The sequence below is a fragment of the Olea europaea genome, chromosome 10 (assembly GCF_002742605.1).
Source record: "Olea europaea var. sylvestris chromosome 10, O_europaea_v1, whole genome shotgun sequence".
NCBI lineage: Eukaryota > Viridiplantae > Streptophyta > Magnoliopsida > Lamiales > Oleaceae > Olea > Olea europaea.
Window position 1 is genome coordinate 9,764,363 of NC_036246.1, and position 19,509 is coordinate 9,783,871.

Below are 19,509 nucleotides of genomic sequence, written 5' to 3' on the forward strand. Positions count from 1 at the left end.
TTTAAGGACTACGGTTGCAGTTGGTTATTCATCTTTTCTTTTTGTTTTATTTGAATAGGAAGGTAAAATCGTCATTTTATTGAAAAAATGGATGAGAATGACCTTTTTCGCAATGAAAGGTGAAAAGTAAGGGTGAAAATGTAAAAAAATTAAAGGTAGGAACGTTTTACACAATAACATTGAAAGGTAGGGACCTTTTGTGCTAATTATACCAAAAAATGAAAGGTAAGGACATTTTGCACAATAATATTGAAAGGTAGGGACCTTTTGTGCTAATTACCTTTTGATTTAACGGAACATTTTAACGGGGAGTTGACAGAAGGACGTTTTGCTCAAAAAAAGGTAAAGGTGAGGGTGTAATCTGTTAAAAAACGAAAGGTAGGAACGTTTTACACAAAAACATCGAAAGATATGGACGTTTTGTGCTAATTAACCTTTGTGAAAATGTAGAATGGCAATTGTAGATTAATTATATTTAATAGTATTACTCTTATGGGTAATTAACACAAAGTATCCGTACTTTTCAATGTTATTATTCAAAACGTCTCACCTTTTAATTTTTTGCATTTTTACCTCATATTTTCACCTTTTATTGTTGAGAAGGTCATTTTCATCAAACTTCTCAATAAAAAAAAATGTAAAATAACAAATATACGCTCATATTTAAATAAAATAAAAAAAGAAAAGAAAAATTAAAAAACAAATTGCATTATACTCTTAAACTTTTAAAAAAATTGTTCATGACTCCAAATAAATTATTAAAAGGGTAATTAACACAAAACGTTTATACCTTTCAATATTATTATGCAAAACGTCGATATCTTACATTTTTTGATATTTTCACTCTTATTTTTGCATTGCATTGCAATTATACTCTTAAACTTTTTTAAAAACTGTACATAAGTCCAAATAAATTATTAAAAGGTAATTATCATAAAACATTCATACCTTTCAATATTATTGTGCAAAACGTCCATGCCTTTCATTTTTTGACATTTTTACTCTTCATTTCATATTGCATTGCTAAAATCATCATTTTCATCCATTTTTTTAGTTAAAAGCTATAAAATGATGAATATACCATCTTATTTAAATAAAATAAAAATAGAGAACAAATTGTAACTACACTCTTAGAATTTTCAAAAAAATACAAATAAATTCTAAATAAATAATTATAAATTAATTTGTTCTTTAATGTTTCTTTTCTTTTTCCTTTTTTTAAATTTAAATAGGAGGTTACATTTGTCATTTTACAATCTTTATTAAGAAATTGGAGGAAATGACATTTTGCCGCAATGAAAGGTGAAAATAGGATTAAAAATGTCAAAAAATGAAAGATAAAGATGTTTTGCACAATAACATTGAAAAGTCTACTCTTATTATTATTATTACTACTACTACTACTACTACTACTACTACTATGATCTGGTTTCCCAATAAATAAGTCGTAAATATTATTTTTGAAGTGAGAAGTTAAAAATCAGGGATGAATGTAATTTCCACATCCTTGAATCTACAAATAGGCCCATGTTTGGGGATTAACGTGTATGCACGTGCAAAAGAGAGGCAGCCATTCTTGCAATTGAGAGCTTTGCTTGGTGTCTTCTTCTCTCCCTTCGTGATATTGCAGAACTTATTGATCCTTTGTGGGTTAATTTTATTGGGCAACCCTAGTGGGTTTAGATTCGGGTCAAGAAATCAATTAGTTGACGTTGGATTTGGTGTTTAAATTGAGTCCGGGATTGCACAATTGAAGATTTTGGTGTTAATTTCTGCAACAGAGAAAATTCTATTACAAAAATATAAATTTCATGGGAGGTTTATGTAACTTTCAAAATGAGAGAAGATATTCACTAATTGTTATTATGTGAATTCAGAGCTTCTGCTTCACCACATTGCTTAGTACGAGCTTTGACATCTTTTGCGCAACTCTCCTTCGAGTCAAGTTGAATAAACTCAGCAACTACAATTTAGCCTAGCCAACCTCTATGCTTAACCTGGACTTGGTGAACGTGCCCAATCTTATTGGTACTTGTACATTCTACTATTGTCATGTTTCAAACATGAATTAAGCCCTTGAACATGCCCCTTTGCAAAGGGTCTGTACAGGAGTTCTCACATGAGGGTGGACCCCACATGTGGACCTCGTGTGTGCACCTGTACAGACCCTGTGCAAAAGGATCTGTGCAGGTAGCACAGCTAAGAATGTGCAATTTTCGAACATTAAGGTTTGTTACTACAAGTCAAATTACAGATGGTGAACACTATCATCACATGATTCACATTAAGATCTAATTTTTCACCATGTATTGAAAAAAAAAATAGATTCTAACTCCTCAAAATATAATTTACATTGGTAAGTTCGTGCACGCACATGCACACACAAATACAACATGTACAAGATATCACGTGTAATGAACTACTTTTCAGTTCCAAGAAAATCACCAGATAAGCAATGCCATTAAAACTTCGTCACAAACCTGCATATAAAATTTTAAGGGCAAGTTCCTCTCTCAAAGCAAGACTCACAAAGTCTATTAAAGATTCTTTGCTCAGAAATATGAATATAACAAGAAGAAAGTCATCAAAGAGATTATCTTATGGAATTTGTCACCCGAGTACTTTCGCGAAAAAGCCTAAGTTCCTGCTCAGTTCTGATATGATGTTGGAGCTCTAGCATTTCAAACCAAGATGCACAGTACACTAGTCATATTTTGTTGTTTTGTTAGAAGTTTCGTGCTTTAACAGATTAAACACTGGGCAGTATGCATGGTTGCGGATAATATTAATAAGAACATAAGTATTACTAGCCAAGAACAGTAAACTAGCCATCCATAGCTGAATGAAAACATTTTTGCCTCGAAATTCCAGCAAGTAGGCCCACATTAACCAATGACTTTGAGCTCCCATCCACAAAAAGATGCAGGCCAAGCCTTTCCACTTCAGATTCATATTGCTCCATGGTAGTATTAGAGGCAGCAGGCAGAAGAACCAAACAAAGTATTGTGCAGTTATAACCTGTAACAAGATTAAGCAGAGTATGATGCAATCTATAAAGCCTAAATAATTCTCTAATAATATTTTACTTGGATAGAGTAAAAATAAGAATAAGAATAAGAGGATAAAAGGTTAATCGTTTTTATATACCTTGTTGAATGCTACAAATGCCACCGTTTGCACAAAGAAACAGAATGGCAAGTCATATGCAAAGCGAAAGACAAGAACTAGCTGCACAATGAACTGAGGCAGAAAGGATATGAGCTTTTCCAGGCTTGAAAACTCTTGTTCAAAGTGGAGATATATGTGGTAAAAGTACATTGAAAAGTTGTGTCTTGGGTCTGTGCGTGTGAGATGGTATAGCAGTGCCTCGTCCAAGAAATCCCATCCATAAAAGTAGAAACACAATCCAGTCAAGATGAAGAAGATTGATCCAGAAACAATCCCAAACACGAGTCTCCTCCAAGTAAAAATGCTTGCTAAAAGGATCCGAATACCTTGTAAACCATTAATTCTCATGTAGCTTGAGCCCTGGACTGACTTTGATTTTCTTGAGCTCCAGTCCACAAGGGCAGGCTTCTTACCAGGCTGGAAGTGCAGAGGATGAAGAACTAAGATGATAGGAAGTGCGTATATTATAGGATATATTCTCAGGTGAACAACAAGCCCATACCATAATGCAGCTTGCAACAGCCAGTCTGCACTCCAAGATAATGGAGGACATGTTAAAATGCCAATTTTTTATCCAAGTTCACACAGGTAAAGACCAAAAAATGAATGAAGAATGAGATTTTTGCCTTGAAGTGAAGGTGCATGCCCAAGAAATAGAGATACCTTAGAGCCTTAAAATTTTCAAACAAGCTAGTTACACATAATAGTCTTTATCCGGTGATAGTTATACATAATTTAAATACAGAGACGTAAATTAATTCCTCTTACAGACAACTAAACTATCCAAGTTCCAAATTACATGGTATAAGAAGATTGATGCTATTTTATGCTACTTCGTAGTTCATGCAGTTCTATACTTTTTCTGCATATTTGTTTTTAAGTTTTTTGCTTTTAGTTTTATAATTTTATGCTTGAAGGTTTAAGCTGTACACTGCACTTGCATACTGCGGCCAGTCACGGGATCCAATAAAATGGTTCTAACATATTAGAGGAAAGTGAAATCCAGAATATGGGTGTGACCATGATCGCATGCAATCATTTATGATTTAGGGCAAGAATGCATAAGAAAACATTCCTATAATAGCAGTGGAAGATTGAAAATCAGTGCTGGACTTTTAGGAATTTCAACAGTAGAAAATTCACAATACTGACGGACACACCGGGTCCATCTGCATGTAAAACACAATATTCATACCAAACATATTTTCCTTCTAGAGGTGCTTATGCATTCAATGCACGCCCTTTCTTTGGTTCAAGTAATATAATGAAGTTGCCAATTCAACATTTAATGGTACCTTAAAAAACTTGGCAGATAGTTTGCCTTTTTACATCAGCACACAATCTAGTCAAATTATATTTCTGTCTATGCAACTGCTGAATTTACGTAACATGGAGACTTGTGGAAATAGATACTAGATTAACCGGCGAATAATTACAAGAAAGATTCTACTAACAAGAAAATCAAATTCAATAGAAAGTATACCGTTCATCAGACAGATAATGATCCACAGAATCATGGCACAGACAATAGGCTCACAGTTCCCACGGGTTCCAATGGTGAAGGTGAAGGGATTAAAAAGCCATACCATTGTAGAGAAGGTGCATAGTTTCTCAGGCACCCCTCGTAGCTTCAAAATGCTATGTATAAGCAATCCTACAAGTAGATCTGTCAAGTGAATTCAGCATAAAACTATTAATATCTGAAAATCCAAAATGTACAGTAATTCAGTTGAATAGAATTTTAAAGGAACGATATAAAAGTGATATGGTGTTACAATCCAATTTTTATAGTAAAAAATTCAAATATTGACTAGTCAAGGTCAAAGTCAATCAAGGACTAAAATGAAATTAAATATTTTATTTGAGTTATTTTGCAATTGGCAAAATATAAAGGTTGAATTGGATATATTTAAAAGTTTGGAATTTATATATATACTTTTGGAAGTTAAAGGATTAAATGTTACTAAAAAATGAAGTTAAGGGATTTATTGTGCAAATTTTAAGTTTTGGACTACATATTCAAACCTTTGACCCAATTTTCACCCTATTTCACACACACACAGAGTAAACATACGGGAAGAAGCAGAGACCAAGAAAGAAGGAGAAAAAGAGGAAAAGAAGAAGGGAAAAAGGAAAAGAAAAAGGAAAAGAAGAAGGGAAAAAGGAGAAAAGGAGGTAAGATTGATATCTTCAAGTTGGGTTGAAATTTTCCATTTGTTTTAGGTGATAAAGTATGAATTATGTTAAAAATTTTAGGGTTTTAACTTGTTAAATAATATGTCGAATTTTAGGGACATTTGCACGAATTGGAGCTCAAGTGTGGGGATTTATTCATTGCAAATTTTCAGCAAGGTATGGAGATGTCAAATTTTTGGGAAAACCCTAGAATCCGATTTTGGGGATTTTAATTAATTAATTGTGAAGTGATTATGTAAATGAAATATTTCACTTGGGAATTGATTTTATGGAACAAATGTATATTATGTGGGTGGAATTGTGGTTACTAGTTTCATTAGATTGGAGAGTAAAATTAGTTTTAAATTTGAAATGATGGTTATGTTGATAAATTAGTGATTAACCAAGGGATTATAAGGTGTGATTAGCTCCAATTAATAAAGGAAAATTTGAGAATTTATTTAAGTACCAAGAGCATTCAAATTAAGTTCTATTATTAGATATTAAGGTTTCTCGATTTGATAGTGGATAAATTGGTTATCATTATCGTATTTCAGGAGGTAACGAGGCGATTGGAAACGTCTATCAGCCTATCTAGCTTGTAGCTCATATCTTGTGAGTGGATAAAACTTATTTTTCAGAAATAAGTCTTCATTAAATTTTAAAAGTTATTTATTGTATAAAGTTGACTTCATAGCATGATTTTTAGAATAAAATGGATTTTATTATCAATTGCTTTTAAAGTTAAATTCAGTTCAATTAAATCATTTGACTAGCATGTTATATGAATATAAATGTTTCAGTATAACTAAAGTTATTTTAAAACCATCAGAAAGTACCCAGGTGATTTTATCCCAGTCTACACTGATGTGAATGTGTTTCCACAGTGTATGACTAGTTACAGTAATTTTACCCGCTTTGCACTATTGTGAATGTGTTTCCATAGTGTATTACCAGATTATCAGAGGTTTTTGGGATCCACTCTCGTACACACATAGGCTTTGGGTCGTGTACTAGGGTGATTAGCCTTTGAGGCAACTCTGCGTACGTATGACCAGATTATCAGATTTGAATGACCTTGCCTTGTACATCGAGATTACTCTGTACATGAGTAAGGCTATTCATTGGGTACTCTTTTTGATGTGATTTTTCAGTATTTATTCTATTATCAGATTTCAGATTATGGAATTTAGTTAATTCAGTTTTCAGAATAAAGCTTTCAGCTTATAGTATTAAGGCAGCAATATTTCATAATTTTTCATGGATATCAGAGTATTTATAGTCATTATGTTATACAGTTGCCTTTCTAGAATTATGTCCAAGAAATTATGATATGATCATGTTTAGTTTTTAAAAGTGTTACTATTTTTCAGAAGTTCTTAACGTTAAATAGTGCAAGAATTTTCAGAAAATAACATAAATGGAAAAGTTTATTTATTTTCAACTATCCACTCACTGAATTATAAACTCATATCTTTTTTACCATATTTTCCTATCAGGAGAAGGTCAATTTTGAGATATTTGGGAAAACCTGCTGAAGCAAAAGAGACCGTTTCATAAGTATGTAATGAATAGTTGGGGAACTTATGTTTATTAAGTAATTGTCTAATTTTGGGTGACAAGCATATTCGTAGAAGGGTTTGTAAGTTATGTAATACTTGCATGTTGACAGGATGATGTTGTAGAAGCACTCAGTCAAATTTTGTTATATTTTGTAGTAGTTGTGGTGGTATTAGAGGAAGTGGTGGTTTCCAAAACTTTTAGTTTAAATGTCTATTTGAGATTTTGATGATTTTTCAGGTTGGTTTTGTCCATGTTATAGGGGAAACTCTGTCAAAATTTTCATAGAAATTAGCACAGTCAAAATAGGTCAAGTTTGCCTTGGTGGTGGGTCCGGCATTTAGCTCACATCTACTACCGACACACGACACGTGTCGAGTCAATTAGGTTGAGCCGGGACGGGTCGTGTCAATTGGTATCAGAGCATGGTCTTAGAGTTTATGAGTAGCATTGCATGTATCTGATGTTGGTGTGTTACACATTATTGTAGGTAAGTCATGCGTGGTAGAGGCAGAACTCGCAGGCACCAAAATCCAGTATCTCAAGCTCCAAATACTCCTGAAGAAAGACATGTTGGAGGGGTCAGTGGGGCTGCTGAATCAGTGCACCAGTCTCAGGTGCAACCTGACCCCAGCACTGATAGAATAGCTGCAGCTATTGCTTCCCTTCTACCAAATACTGATAGAGATAATTCTATAGAGAGAGCGATGAAACTTGGAGCAAAATTTTTTATGGGTACATCTAATCCAGCTGATGCCGAACTTTGGATGAAGACTTTGGAAAGCATATTTGATGTGATAGAATGCTCCGAGGATAAAAAATTACGCATTGCTGTATTTTTATTGAAAGGGAGAGCTGCTGATTGGTGGATTTCGTTTCGAAGTCGGTATCCAGATCCTAGTGTTATCACCTGGACTATTTTCAAGGAAGCTTTCTTTGAGACATATTATCCACCATTTTATCGCGACGCAAAGCAAAACGAATTTTTAAGATTGGTTCAGGGGTCCATGACAGTTGCTGAATATCATGCAAAGTTTGTTGAACTGTCTAAGTATGCAAGTGCTTTGGTTGCTGACGAGAGAGAGGTGTAGACGGTTCGAGCAAAGGTTGAGAGCTGAAATTCGACCTATGGTTACTGCTCATGGGCATCAAAATTTTGGTTTGTTGGTTGAGGCGGCATTCAGAGTTGAGACAGCTATTCGTGAAGGAAGTAATCAAGGAGCACAGGTGACCTTTCGAGGTGGTAGTAGTCAATCAGGAGCTTCAAGAGAAAGGTTCAAGAAGAACATAAAAGGATTTTGGTCAGGTGCCACTAAATCTGGCAATTTTAAATCTAAGTCTGGGAGTTCTAGCTCTAGTCAAGGATCAAGACATAGCCAGAGTTTTGGACAGCAGTCAGTGGGAAGCCATTCTTTTGTACAGGGTCCTTCACAGAGAATTCAAGGAGCGAGACATATTGAGGTTTCTGATCATAGGAGCTTTCCACAGTGCCAGTCTTGTGGGAAGTTTCATCCAGGCGAGCGTCTTCGAGGGGTTGGAGTTTGTTATCAGTGTGGTCAGATGGGACACATAAGGAAGGATTGTCCAGCAAGATCTCAGCAGATTGGAACATCTCAGATAGTATCTCCTCAGCCAAGGATCGGTATGACCAGACAGAACAGGGATCAAAGAGCTCCATCAGCAAGGTCGATGGGGAACACACAATCTAATTCTGCTAGGGGTAGTGCTTCTAGACAGGGAGCCCAGGCAGGTCGATCCAGGACTTAGGGCAAGGTGTTTGCTATGACACAGCAGGAGGCAGAGGAGTCACCAGATGTGGTAGTGGGTATGTTATCTATTTTTGGTAGAAAAGCTCGTTCTTTAATTGATTCGGGTGCCACGCATTCCTTTATTTCTCCCACACTTGCTAGCTATGCTGATCAAATGTCAGAGCCTTTAGATAATGAATTGGTAGTAGTGACTCCAGTAGGGGACTCACTTTTAGCAAATCGTGTATATAAAGATTGTGGGATTGAGTGAACAATCATGAGTTGAAAGCAGATTTAATTCCTCTTGACATTCATGATTTTGATGTTATTTTGGGGATGAATTTTCTATCTAATCACCGTGCTTTGGTTGATTGTTTTCGCAAGGAAGTGATATTTAGAAGCCCAGGAGAGCTTGAAATTGTTCTCACTGGAGAGCGCAGAATTTTGTCATCCTGTGTAATATCGGTCCTAGATGCTCGCAGACTGCTCAAAAAGGGTTGTGATGCATATTTGGCCCATGTAATTGATACTCAGATTACAAAGCGGGCAATTGATGATATATCAGTTGTGCGAGATTTTTCCGATGTCTTTCTAGAAGATCTTCCGGGATTGCCTCCAGACAGGGAGATAGAATTTTGTATTGATTTGATTCCCGGGACAATACCTATTTCACAGGCACCTTACAGAATGGCTCCAACAGAGCTAAAGGAATTGAAAGTTCAGTTGCAGGATTTAGTTGATAAGGGTTTTATTAGACCCAGTGTATCTCCGTGGGGAGTTCCAGTCTTATTTGTTAAGAAGAATGATGGCACAATGAGATTATGTATTGACTACAGACAGTTGAATAAAGTGACAATCCGCAACAAGTATCCGTTGCCTCGCATTGATGATTTGTTTGACCAACTTAGAGGTGCCTCAGTATTTTCAAAGATCGATTTACGTTCAGGTTATCATTAGCTCAGAATTAGAGACGTTGATGTACCAAAGACTGCTTTTCGGTCTCGGTATGGTCATTATGAATTTTTGGTGATGCCGTTTGGATTAACTAATGTCCCAACTGCATTTATGGATTTGATGAATAGGGTGCTTCACCCCTATTTAGATAAGTTTGTGATTGTTTTTATTGATGATATCTTAGTTTACTCTCGCAGTAGAGATGAGCATGCTGAGCATATGAGGATTATTTTGCAGACTTTGCGAGATAAGGAGTTGTATGCTAAGTTCAGCAAATGTGAATTTTGGTTGGACAAAGTTGTGTTTCTGGGTCATGTCATCTCAGCAGAAGGCATTTATGTAGATCCTCAGAAAATTGAGGCAGTTATGAGATGGGAACGCCCTACTAATGTTACAGAAGTACGGAGTTTCCTTGGCCTAGCAGGTTATTATCGTCGATTTGTAGAGAATTTTTTCAAAATTGCTCTTCCTTTGACTAGTTTGACTCGGAAGAACACGAAATTTGTGTGGAATGAGGAATGAGGAATGTGAAAAGAGTTTTCTAGAGTTGAAGAAAAGATTGACTTCTGCTCCTATACTTACTCTTCCATCTCCGGGTGAAAAGTTTGTGATTTATAGTGATGCTTCACGCCAAGGATTGGGTTGTGTTTTAATGCAAAATGGGAAAGTTGTAGCTTATGCTTCAAGACAATTGAAGAATCATGAGTTAAACTACCCAACGCATGATTTGGAGTTAGCTGCAATAGTGTTGGCATTGAAGATTTTGAAGCATTATCTTTATGGTGAGAAATGTCAAATATTTACTGATCACAAAAGTTTGAAGTATATTTTTGATCAGAAGGAACTGAATTTGAGGCAGAGAAGATGGTTGGAGTTGATTAAGGATTATGATTGTAAGATTGATTATCATCCAGGGAAAGCTAATGTGGTTGCAGATGCTCTCAGTAGAAAGACTAGTTCTTCCTCTTCAGCTAGTGCAGTTTATGCTTCTTTGATTTGTGAATTCAAGAAATTGCATGCTCATTTGTCAGCTACTACTTCAGGTGCTGCATTAGCTAATTTTCAAGTGAAGCCTACTTTGATTGATAAGGTTAGAGAAGCTCAATCTCAAGACCAGACATTGAGAATATTGAAAGCAGAAGTTAGTACTGGGTTAAGAACGGATTATGTGATTAGAGATGATGGGGCGTTGGCTATGGGTAATAGATTATGTGTTCCAGATATTCCAGAATTGAAGAAAGAGATTTTGGAAGAGGCACACAGTTCTACTTATGCTATGCATCCAAGTAGTATTAAAATGTATCATACATTGAAAGATCATTATTGGTGGCTTGGTATGAAGAAAGAGATAACAGATTTTGTATCCAAATGCCTTATATGTCAGCAGGTAAAACCTGTTCGTCAGAAAACACCAGGACTTTTACAACCATTGCCTATTCCAGAGTGGAAATGGGAACACATTACTATGGACTTTTTATTTGGTCTTCCTCGTACTCAAAACGGTCATGATGGAGTTTGGGTGATTGTAGATCGTTTGACCAAAACTGCCAAGTTCTTGCCGATCAAAGCCACTTATACTTTAAATAAGTTGGCAAAGTTGTATGTGGATGAGATAGTGAGCTCATATGGTACTCCATTATCTATTGTGTCTGATAGAGACCCTCGTTTTACATCTAAATTTTGGCCCAGTTTACAAGAAGCCATGGGTACTAAATTACATTTCAGTACAGCTTTTCATCCTCAGACATATGGCCAATCAGAGAGGACCATACAGACTCTTGAGGATATGTTGAGGGCATGTGTTTTAGAGTTCAAATGTAGTTGAGATTCACATTTGTCATTGATGGAATTTGCTTACAATAACAGCTACCACTCCAGAATAGAAATGGCTCCTTTTGAAGCTTTATATGGTCGAAAGTGCAGAACACCGGTTTGTTGGGATGAAGCTAGTAAGAGGAAGTTAATAGGCCCTGAATTGGTTCAAATAACGTCCGAAAATGTGAATTTGATCAAGGAAAATTTGAAAATAGCTCAGAATAGACAGAAAAGTTATGCGGATAGGCGCAGGAAAGATCTTGAATTTGCAATAGGAGATAAAGTTTTTCTTAAATTATCTCCTTGGAAAGGGGTATTGAGATTTGGTAAGCGAGGAAAGTTGAGTCCACGATATATTGGACCATATGAGATTATTGAACGGATTAGCCCAGTAGCATATCGATTAGATCTGCCAACAAAATTATCTCGGATCCATGATGTTTTCCATGTCTCTATGCTTCGCAAGTACATTGCAGATCCTTCTCATGTTCTAGAATCTCATCCAGTCCATTTGAAGGAGAATTTAACTAATACAGAGGAGCCAGTGAGAATTCTAGACAGGAAGGTGCAAATTCAGCGGAACAAGACAGTTTCATTTGTTAAGATACTTTGGCAGAATCAGACAGTAGAAGAGGCTACGTGGGAGAATGAGAATCTGATGCGTGCTCAATATCCTCACTTATTCATTAACCAGTCAGTTACCAGTTGAATTTCGAGGACGAAATTCTTTTAAGGAGGTAAGATTGTTACAATCCAATTTTTATAGTCAAAAATTCAAATATTGACTACTCAAGGTCAAAGTCAATCAATGATTAAAATGAAATTAAATATTTTATTTGGGTTATTTTGCAATTGGCAAAATATAAAGGTTGAATTGGATATATTTAAAAGTTTGGAATTTATATATATACTTTTGGAAGTTAAAGGATTAAATGTTACTAAAAAGTGAAGTTAAGGGATTTTTGTGCAAATTTTGGGTTTTGGACTACATATTCAAACTTTTGATCCAATTTTCACCCTATTTCACACACACACACAGAGTAAACATACGGGAAGAAGCAGAGATCGAGAAAGAAGGAGAAAAAGAGGAAAAGAAGAAGGGAAAAAGAAGAGGAAAGGAGGTAAGGTTGATATCTTCAAGTTGGGTTGAAATTTTCCATTTGTTTTAGGTGATAAAGTATGAATTAAGTTAACTCTTGGAATTGGTCAAATACCTAGCGACAAACTCCTATGTTCCTTTCATTACGGTATTTCCGAACAAGTTCCCCAGAGCAAGTTCGCCACCAACCGTAGCAGCACCATCTGCTAAAATTTGTCCCTTTTTAATACATTTACCCCGTCTAGGAGTAGTATTACTTCCCAATCCAATTTATTCGGCCTTTTCGTTGGGATTTGGTCTAACATTCTTGCCAATACATTATCTTCATTTTGCTCCGGATTGTAAAAAAACCAAACTCTGCCTTACGTAAAGTTGCCAGAGTACGATTAACCTCTGGATTTGAAATCACTGCTTATATACCCGGTTGAACTTAATTCATACTTTATCACTTAAAACAAATGGAAAATTTCAACCCAACTTGAAGATATCAACCTTACCTCCTTTCCTCTTCTTTTTCCCTTCTTCTTTTCCTCTTTTTCTCCTTCTTTCTCGGTCTCTGCTTCTTCCCGTATGTTTACTCTGTGTGTGTGTGAAATAGGGTAAAAATTGGGTCAAAGGTTTGAATATGTAGTCTAAAACCCAAAATTTGCACAATAAATCCCTTAACTTCACTTTTTAGTAACATTTAATCCTTTAACTTCCAAAAGTATATATATAAATTCCAAACTTTTAAATATATCCAATTCAACCTTTATATTTTGCCAATTGCAAAATAACCCAAATAAAATATTTAATTTCATTTTAGTCCTTGATTGACTTTGACCTTGACTAGTCAATATTTGAATTTTTGACTATAAAAATTGGATTGTAGTTATCTTACCTCCTTAAAAGAATTTCGTCCTCGAAATTCAACTGATAACTGACTGGTTAATGAATAAGTGAGGATATTGAGCACGCATCAGATCCTCATTATCCCACGTAGCCTCTTCTACTGTCTGATTCTGCCAAAATATCTTAACAAATAAAACTGTCTTGTTCCGCTGAATTTGCACCTTCCTGTCTAGAATTCTCACTGGCTCCTCTGTATAAGTTAAATTCTCCTTCAAATGGACTGGATGAGATTCTAGAACATGAGAAGGATCTGCAATGTACTTGCGAAGCATAGAGACATGGAAAACATCATGGATCCAAGATAATTCTGTTGGCAGATCTAATCGATATGCTACTGGGCCAATCCGTTCAATAATCTCGTATGGTCCAATATAACGTGGACTCAACTTTCCTCGCTTACCAAATCTCAATACCCCCTTTCCAAGGAGATAATTTAAGAAAAACTTTATCTCCTATTGCAAATTCAAGATCTTTCCTGCGTCTGTCTGTTCTGAGCTATTTTCAAATTTTTCTAAAATTTTTAGGGTTTTAACTTGTTGAATAATATGTCAAATTTTAGGGATATTTGCACGAATTGGAGCTCAAGTGTGGGGATTTATTCATTTCAAATTTTCAGCAAGGTATGGAGATGTCAAATTTTTGGGAAAACCCTAGAATCCGATTTTGGGGATTTTAATTAATTAATTGTGAAGTGATTATGTAAATGAAATATTTCACTTGGGAATTGATTTTATGGAACAAATGTATATTATGTGGGTGGAATTGTGGTTACTAGTTTCATTAGATTGGAGAGTAAAATTAGTTTTAAATTTGAAATGATGGTTATGTTGATAAATTAGTGATTAACCAAGGGATTATAGGGTGTGATTAGCTCCAATTAATAAAGGAAAATTTGAGAATTTATTTAAGTACCAAGAGCATTTAAATTAAGTTCTATTATTAGTTATTAAGGTTTCTCGATTTGATAGTGGATAAATTGGTTATCATTATCGTATTTCAGGAGGTAACGAGGCGATTGGAAACGTCTATCAGCCTATCTAGCTTGTAGCTCATACCTCGTGAGTGGATAAAACTTATTTTTCAGAAATAAGTCTTCATTAAATTTTAAAAGTTATTTATTGTATAAAGTTGACTTCATAGCATGATTTTTAGAATAAAATGGATTTTATTATCAATTGTTTTTAAAGTTAAATTCAGTTCAATTAAATCATTTGACTAGCATGTTATATGAATATAAATGTTTCAGTATAGCTAAAGTTATTTTAAAACCATCAGAAAGTACCCAGGTGATTTTATCCCAGTCTACACTGATGTGAATGTGTTTCCACAGTGTATGACTAGTTACAGTGATTTTACCCGCTCTGCACTATTGTGAATGTGTTTCCATAGTGTATGACCAAATTATCAGAGGTCTTTGGGACCCACTCTCGTACACACATAGGCTTTGGGCCATGTACTAGGGTGATTAGCCTTTGGGTCAGCTCTGCGTACGTATGACCAGATTATCATATTTGAATGGCTTTGCCTTGTACATAGAAATTACTCTGTACATGAGTAAAGCTATTCATTGGGTACTTTTTTTGGTGTGATTTTTCAGTATTTATTCTATTATCAGATTTCAGATTATGGAATTCAATTAATTCAGTTTTCAGAATAAAGCTTTTAGCTTATAGTATTAAGGCAGCAATATTTCATAATTTTTCATGGATATCAGAGTATTTATAGTCATTATGTTATACAGTTGCCTTTCTAGAATTATGTCCAAGAAATTATGATATGATCATGTTTAGTTTTTAAAAGTGTTACTATTTTTCAGAAGTTCTTAACGTTAAATAGTGCAAGAATTTTCAGAAAATAGCATAAATGGAAAAGTTTATTTATTTTCAACTATCCACTCACTGAGTTATAAACTCATATCTTTTTTACCATGTTTTCCTATCAGGAGAAGGTCGATTTTGAGATATTTGGGAAAGCCTGCTGAAGCAAAAAAGACCGTTTCATAAGTATGTAATGAATAGTTGGGGAACTTATGTTTATTAAGTAATTGTCTAATTTTGGGTGACAAGCATATTCGTAGAAGGGTTTGTAAGTGATGTAATACTTGCATGTTGACAGGATGATGTTGTAGAAGCACTCAGTCGAATTTTGTTATATTTTGTAGTAGTTGTGGTGGTATTAGAGGAAGTGGTGGTTTCCAAAACTTTTGGTTTAAATGTTTATTTGAGATTTTGATGATTTTTCAGGTTGGTTTTGTCCATGTTACAGGGGAAACTCTGTCAAAATTTTCATAGAAATTAGCACAGTCAAAATAGGTCAAATTTGCCTTGGTGGTGGGTCCGGCATTTAGCTCACATCTACTACCGGCGCACGACACGTGTCGAGTCAATTAGGTTGAGTCGGGACGGATCGTGTCATATGGAATATTACACACACTCGTAAAGAAGAAGAGAAGTCATGGATTAAGAAATAGATGCCCTAACATAGCCCAAACCAGAAATTCTTTCAACTATTTTTTTTCCCCTTTGCATCAGAGAAGCTATCTACATGCTAGTAAAGTGTAGAGTTAATCCATTATTCTCTTTCTTTCCCTTTTCATGAAAATGTATGAAATTAGAGAAGTGTAGAGTTAATCCGTTACTCACTTTTTTCCCCTTTTCATGAAAACATATGAAACAGTTATTTTATAACAATTTGACGTACTTCAAAGTTTTTAGCACAGACTAAAGGCCAATAAACAACAGTATTCGCTGCAAATATTAGTATTAACTACGAGCCAAAAGTAAAACGGAGAGTCCAAAAACTGATCATAATAAAAGTTGTACTCCCATTATTCAAGTACAGGTGCAATGGCTTTTTGGTCGTCGAAATTTTCCTTAGCTCCAAAAAGATGATGAAAACTAATAGACAATATAGGACTCAACCAATATTAACTCCCAAGTTGACCATTTTCAGTGACTGGTCAAGAGATGATGAAAACATGGAAACTGAAGAGTTGATGGATAATAACTGAGTACAATGTAATGAATGAAAAATTATGCTCACTTTCTCCTTTCGATTTTCAGTTTAAGTTCGTTAAAGCTCAAAGAATAGTTCATATATACCCAGTTTTAAATAAACTATTTAACAATAATCCAGTTCTTTCACCACTTTAAAGATAACTGCACTTTGTTAATTAATCAACATGGTATACCTGAAGCTGAGAAGAGAAATTTTCCCCACAGGTGATGAAGAAATGAATTTGGCATGAGAAGAGCAGCAATCAATGGTGAATACCGATATGTTGATCTTTTGTAAGGTGATTTTCCAGATGCCATTAAGTCTGCAGCATCAGAAAAGACAAGATAGTCGACATCCGTGTATCTGACCTCCATATGAGCGTCTTGCCACTCCCCATACAATATTAAGAAGACTCGAAGAATTGCTGAGAAAATAAGAAGAAATCGAAAATTTATTTTGTCCATTGCCAATATTTTGATACTCTTAACAAACACTTTGGGTCAGACACGTAGTTGCTATTTCATATCCTGAATAGTACAATTGTCGGTCCAGCAACATAAAATTATCACAATCCATATGCCATGCTGACCGGATAATTACTGCAAAAGAAGAAAGTCCCAATGACACTATATATCAGCAAAGTCAGGACGAAAAAAATGTTGGAGAAACTATAGCAAAATGTGGTACATCTCTAACATCATTGTACATTCTACGTAAATTTATTTTTCCATTTGATTAAACTAAAAAAAATAAATTGTGATCCATGGTAGGAAATGAGTTTTACCAAAGGAGAGAGGCTTTATTGGCAATTCATGCATAGGAAATAACTCAAGAGAATATGGTATCGAAGCAAACAATTAATAACCGAATCTCAGATGAACAGACTGTCCAGTTCAACAAGCAACACCAAGCCAGTGTATGCTTTGGTTTATCCATTCCATTTTCGAACACATTGGTTAGGATTTTTTGTCTTCTGAATCCTATTTCAAACATCCAAACCATACAAGATGTAGTTATAGATAAATAATTATTTGGTTTGAATTTTATTCAATTTCTTGTCCTTTTCTTCTCATCCATGACTAAATAGTCAACAACACTGCCACCAACTTCACCACTCCCACAGCCACTACACCATCTCAACTTCAACATGTCCAACAATGCAAACTTACAAACGATTCCGCAGAGCCGTATATGACCACAACGATTAAATTTTAGTTCATTTGAGCAGGAAGAAAAAAAGTATGATCTTTGGTTATACACGGCCAAAGATTGAACTGCAAATTTCGGCTGACGTCATTTTCTATCTTGTCTCCTATGGCCCCATCAATGTTTTGACGAATTTGGCTGATACACCCACAGAGATAAGCTCTGGATTTACAAATCACTCGTCTAACTTGTTTAGCACAATCGTGTGAACAACTCAAACACCAAAATATTTACAGGGAGAAAAGAGGGGAGTTACCAATATCCTAACGGGGCACCAAGAAGTTGCCATCACAAGAACAAGATAACATAAAAATCAAAGTTTGCAGGTAAATCAAGACTCAAGAGATACACAAGACCAGGAGAAACTGATGAAAAATAAAATAGATGAAAATGTAAACAAATACTTCTACACCTGAAAATTAACCTATTTCTGAATCAAAGTTGCCATATTCCTTATCCTTTAACAAGACGATTGTTGTAACTCATAAATAACAGCAGATTTCAAAATGTTAAAAAATCCATAACTGCAATCGTATTCCAAAATTGTCAAGACTTTCGAGAACAAAAGCAGAAATTTACCTAGAAAGCAAATTCAAAACGCTAGGAGTCGAGTGTTCTGGGCAGAAATGCTGGCGATGATGCGGATGATATCAGTGTTGAAACAGCAGATATTCGAAAGACATAGATGCATTTGAGGTCCGCAAGAACTGCGTCGTTTAATGGGCTGAATCTGACTGTCCAGCCCATGCTCTATGGTCCAGATTCCAGAAGGGACGGTTTTCCATCATTCTAATAATCTAGAGACTGTGCCTTTGTTTCAGCTCCATTTTTTGGAAAAGAATGAATTTTTGAATAGTGTATTGATGAAAAATATGTTGTTAAAAAATAAGCAAAAAATTTAAATTTACGTGTAATATTATTTTATTGAATAATGTATGGTTAAAATGATGTCAAAATATTGTTGAAAAATAAAATTTTTCAAAAGAATGGGGCTCAAACAAGGGCTGTATTTCACCTACCAGAATGTGCAGAGACTGATTTGCAGTGAACATGAGTTTCAGGGACCATCTTGGGGAAACCAGAAAGATCAGGGACTATTTGCAGCAAGAATAACTCAGGGTCCAGTCTGCAACATCCACGAAGTTCGGGGGGGGGGGCAAATATGCATAAATTTGAAGATTTAAGGACCGATTTTGAAGACTCCAGACATTTTAGGGACTAATTCCCTGACTCCAGATAATCCAGACATCCAATTTGATCAATCCGAAAATGCAGAGATCAACTTGTAGACTCCAGAATATTTAGGGCCAACATGTAGATGTATGGAATTTAAGGGACCAATTTGGGAAAACCAGAAAATTAGTGGAACACTTAGAATAATTCTGAAAATTCAGGGACATATCCGCACTGGGGTAATTCTGAGGGAGCAGAGAAATATATGGATGAAAAATGCAAAAGAATGGAGGCTTGGGGCTGATTGCGCTCAACTTTTGAGATGCGAAGAGAGTAGATAATAGAGGGTTCCAAAAATTCGACAGCAGAAATTCGACATCCATCTATGCATGAGTTTGTCCATCCATCTATGCATGAGTTTCAGATTGATAAGTTACCTTTCTATCGGGATTTGACTACAACAATTAGGGGATTCAGTAGGTAGAGATAGTAACTCTATACATTAATCATAAAAAAAATAATTTCGAAATCAATGATAATTACAACACGAGACATATGTGTGTATTCATTGTCATTAATTTGTACTCCACAGTCCACAGTCTCTGTATGGGTAATTTTCTTTGGAAAATGCTACACGGCCTGTATAGGCCCCCTCACATGCTGTGTGAGGGGGTGGGGGATTATTTAAAAAAAAATTACTCACCCCCCCCCCCCCCCCCCTTT

The 19,509-nt window shown here is 35.3% G+C and overlaps 1 protein-coding gene and 1 long non-coding RNA gene across 4 annotated transcripts; one reads left to right on the forward strand and one right to left on the reverse strand.

Annotated features, from left to right (window-relative positions):
* Positions 1-2,313: 2,313 nt before the first annotated feature.
* On the reverse strand, positions 2,314-18,359 carry LOC111401181 (GPI mannosyltransferase 1-like). Of its 3 annotated transcripts, none has more exons than XM_023028799.1 (5): positions 18,193-18,359; positions 16,601-17,006; positions 4,652-4,834; positions 3,148-3,695; positions 2,314-3,018 (listed from the first exon to the last, which is right to left on the reverse strand). In XM_023028799.1, the coding sequence occupies exons 2-5, from the start codon at positions 16,869-16,871 to the stop codon at positions 2,704-2,706; spliced, it is 1,317 nt and encodes a 438-aa protein (XP_022884567.1). In that variant the 5' UTR covers positions 16,872-17,006; positions 18,193-18,359; the 3' UTR covers positions 2,314-2,703. The 3 variants fall into 3 exon arrangements, with proteins under 3 accessions (XP_022884567.1, XP_022884568.1, XP_022884569.1); XM_023028800.1 differs by having other exon boundaries at positions 16,601-16,831; positions 18,193-18,358; XM_023028801.1 differs by having other exon boundaries at positions 3,148-3,585; positions 4,755-4,834; positions 18,193-18,358.
* Positions 5,479-7,051, forward strand: LOC111401183. The gene is made up of 2 exons (XR_002703948.1): positions 5,479-5,958; positions 6,843-7,051. It is a non-coding gene; the product is annotated as an uncharacterized LOC111401183 (long non-coding RNA).
* Positions 18,360-19,509: the final 1,150 nt, after the last annotated feature.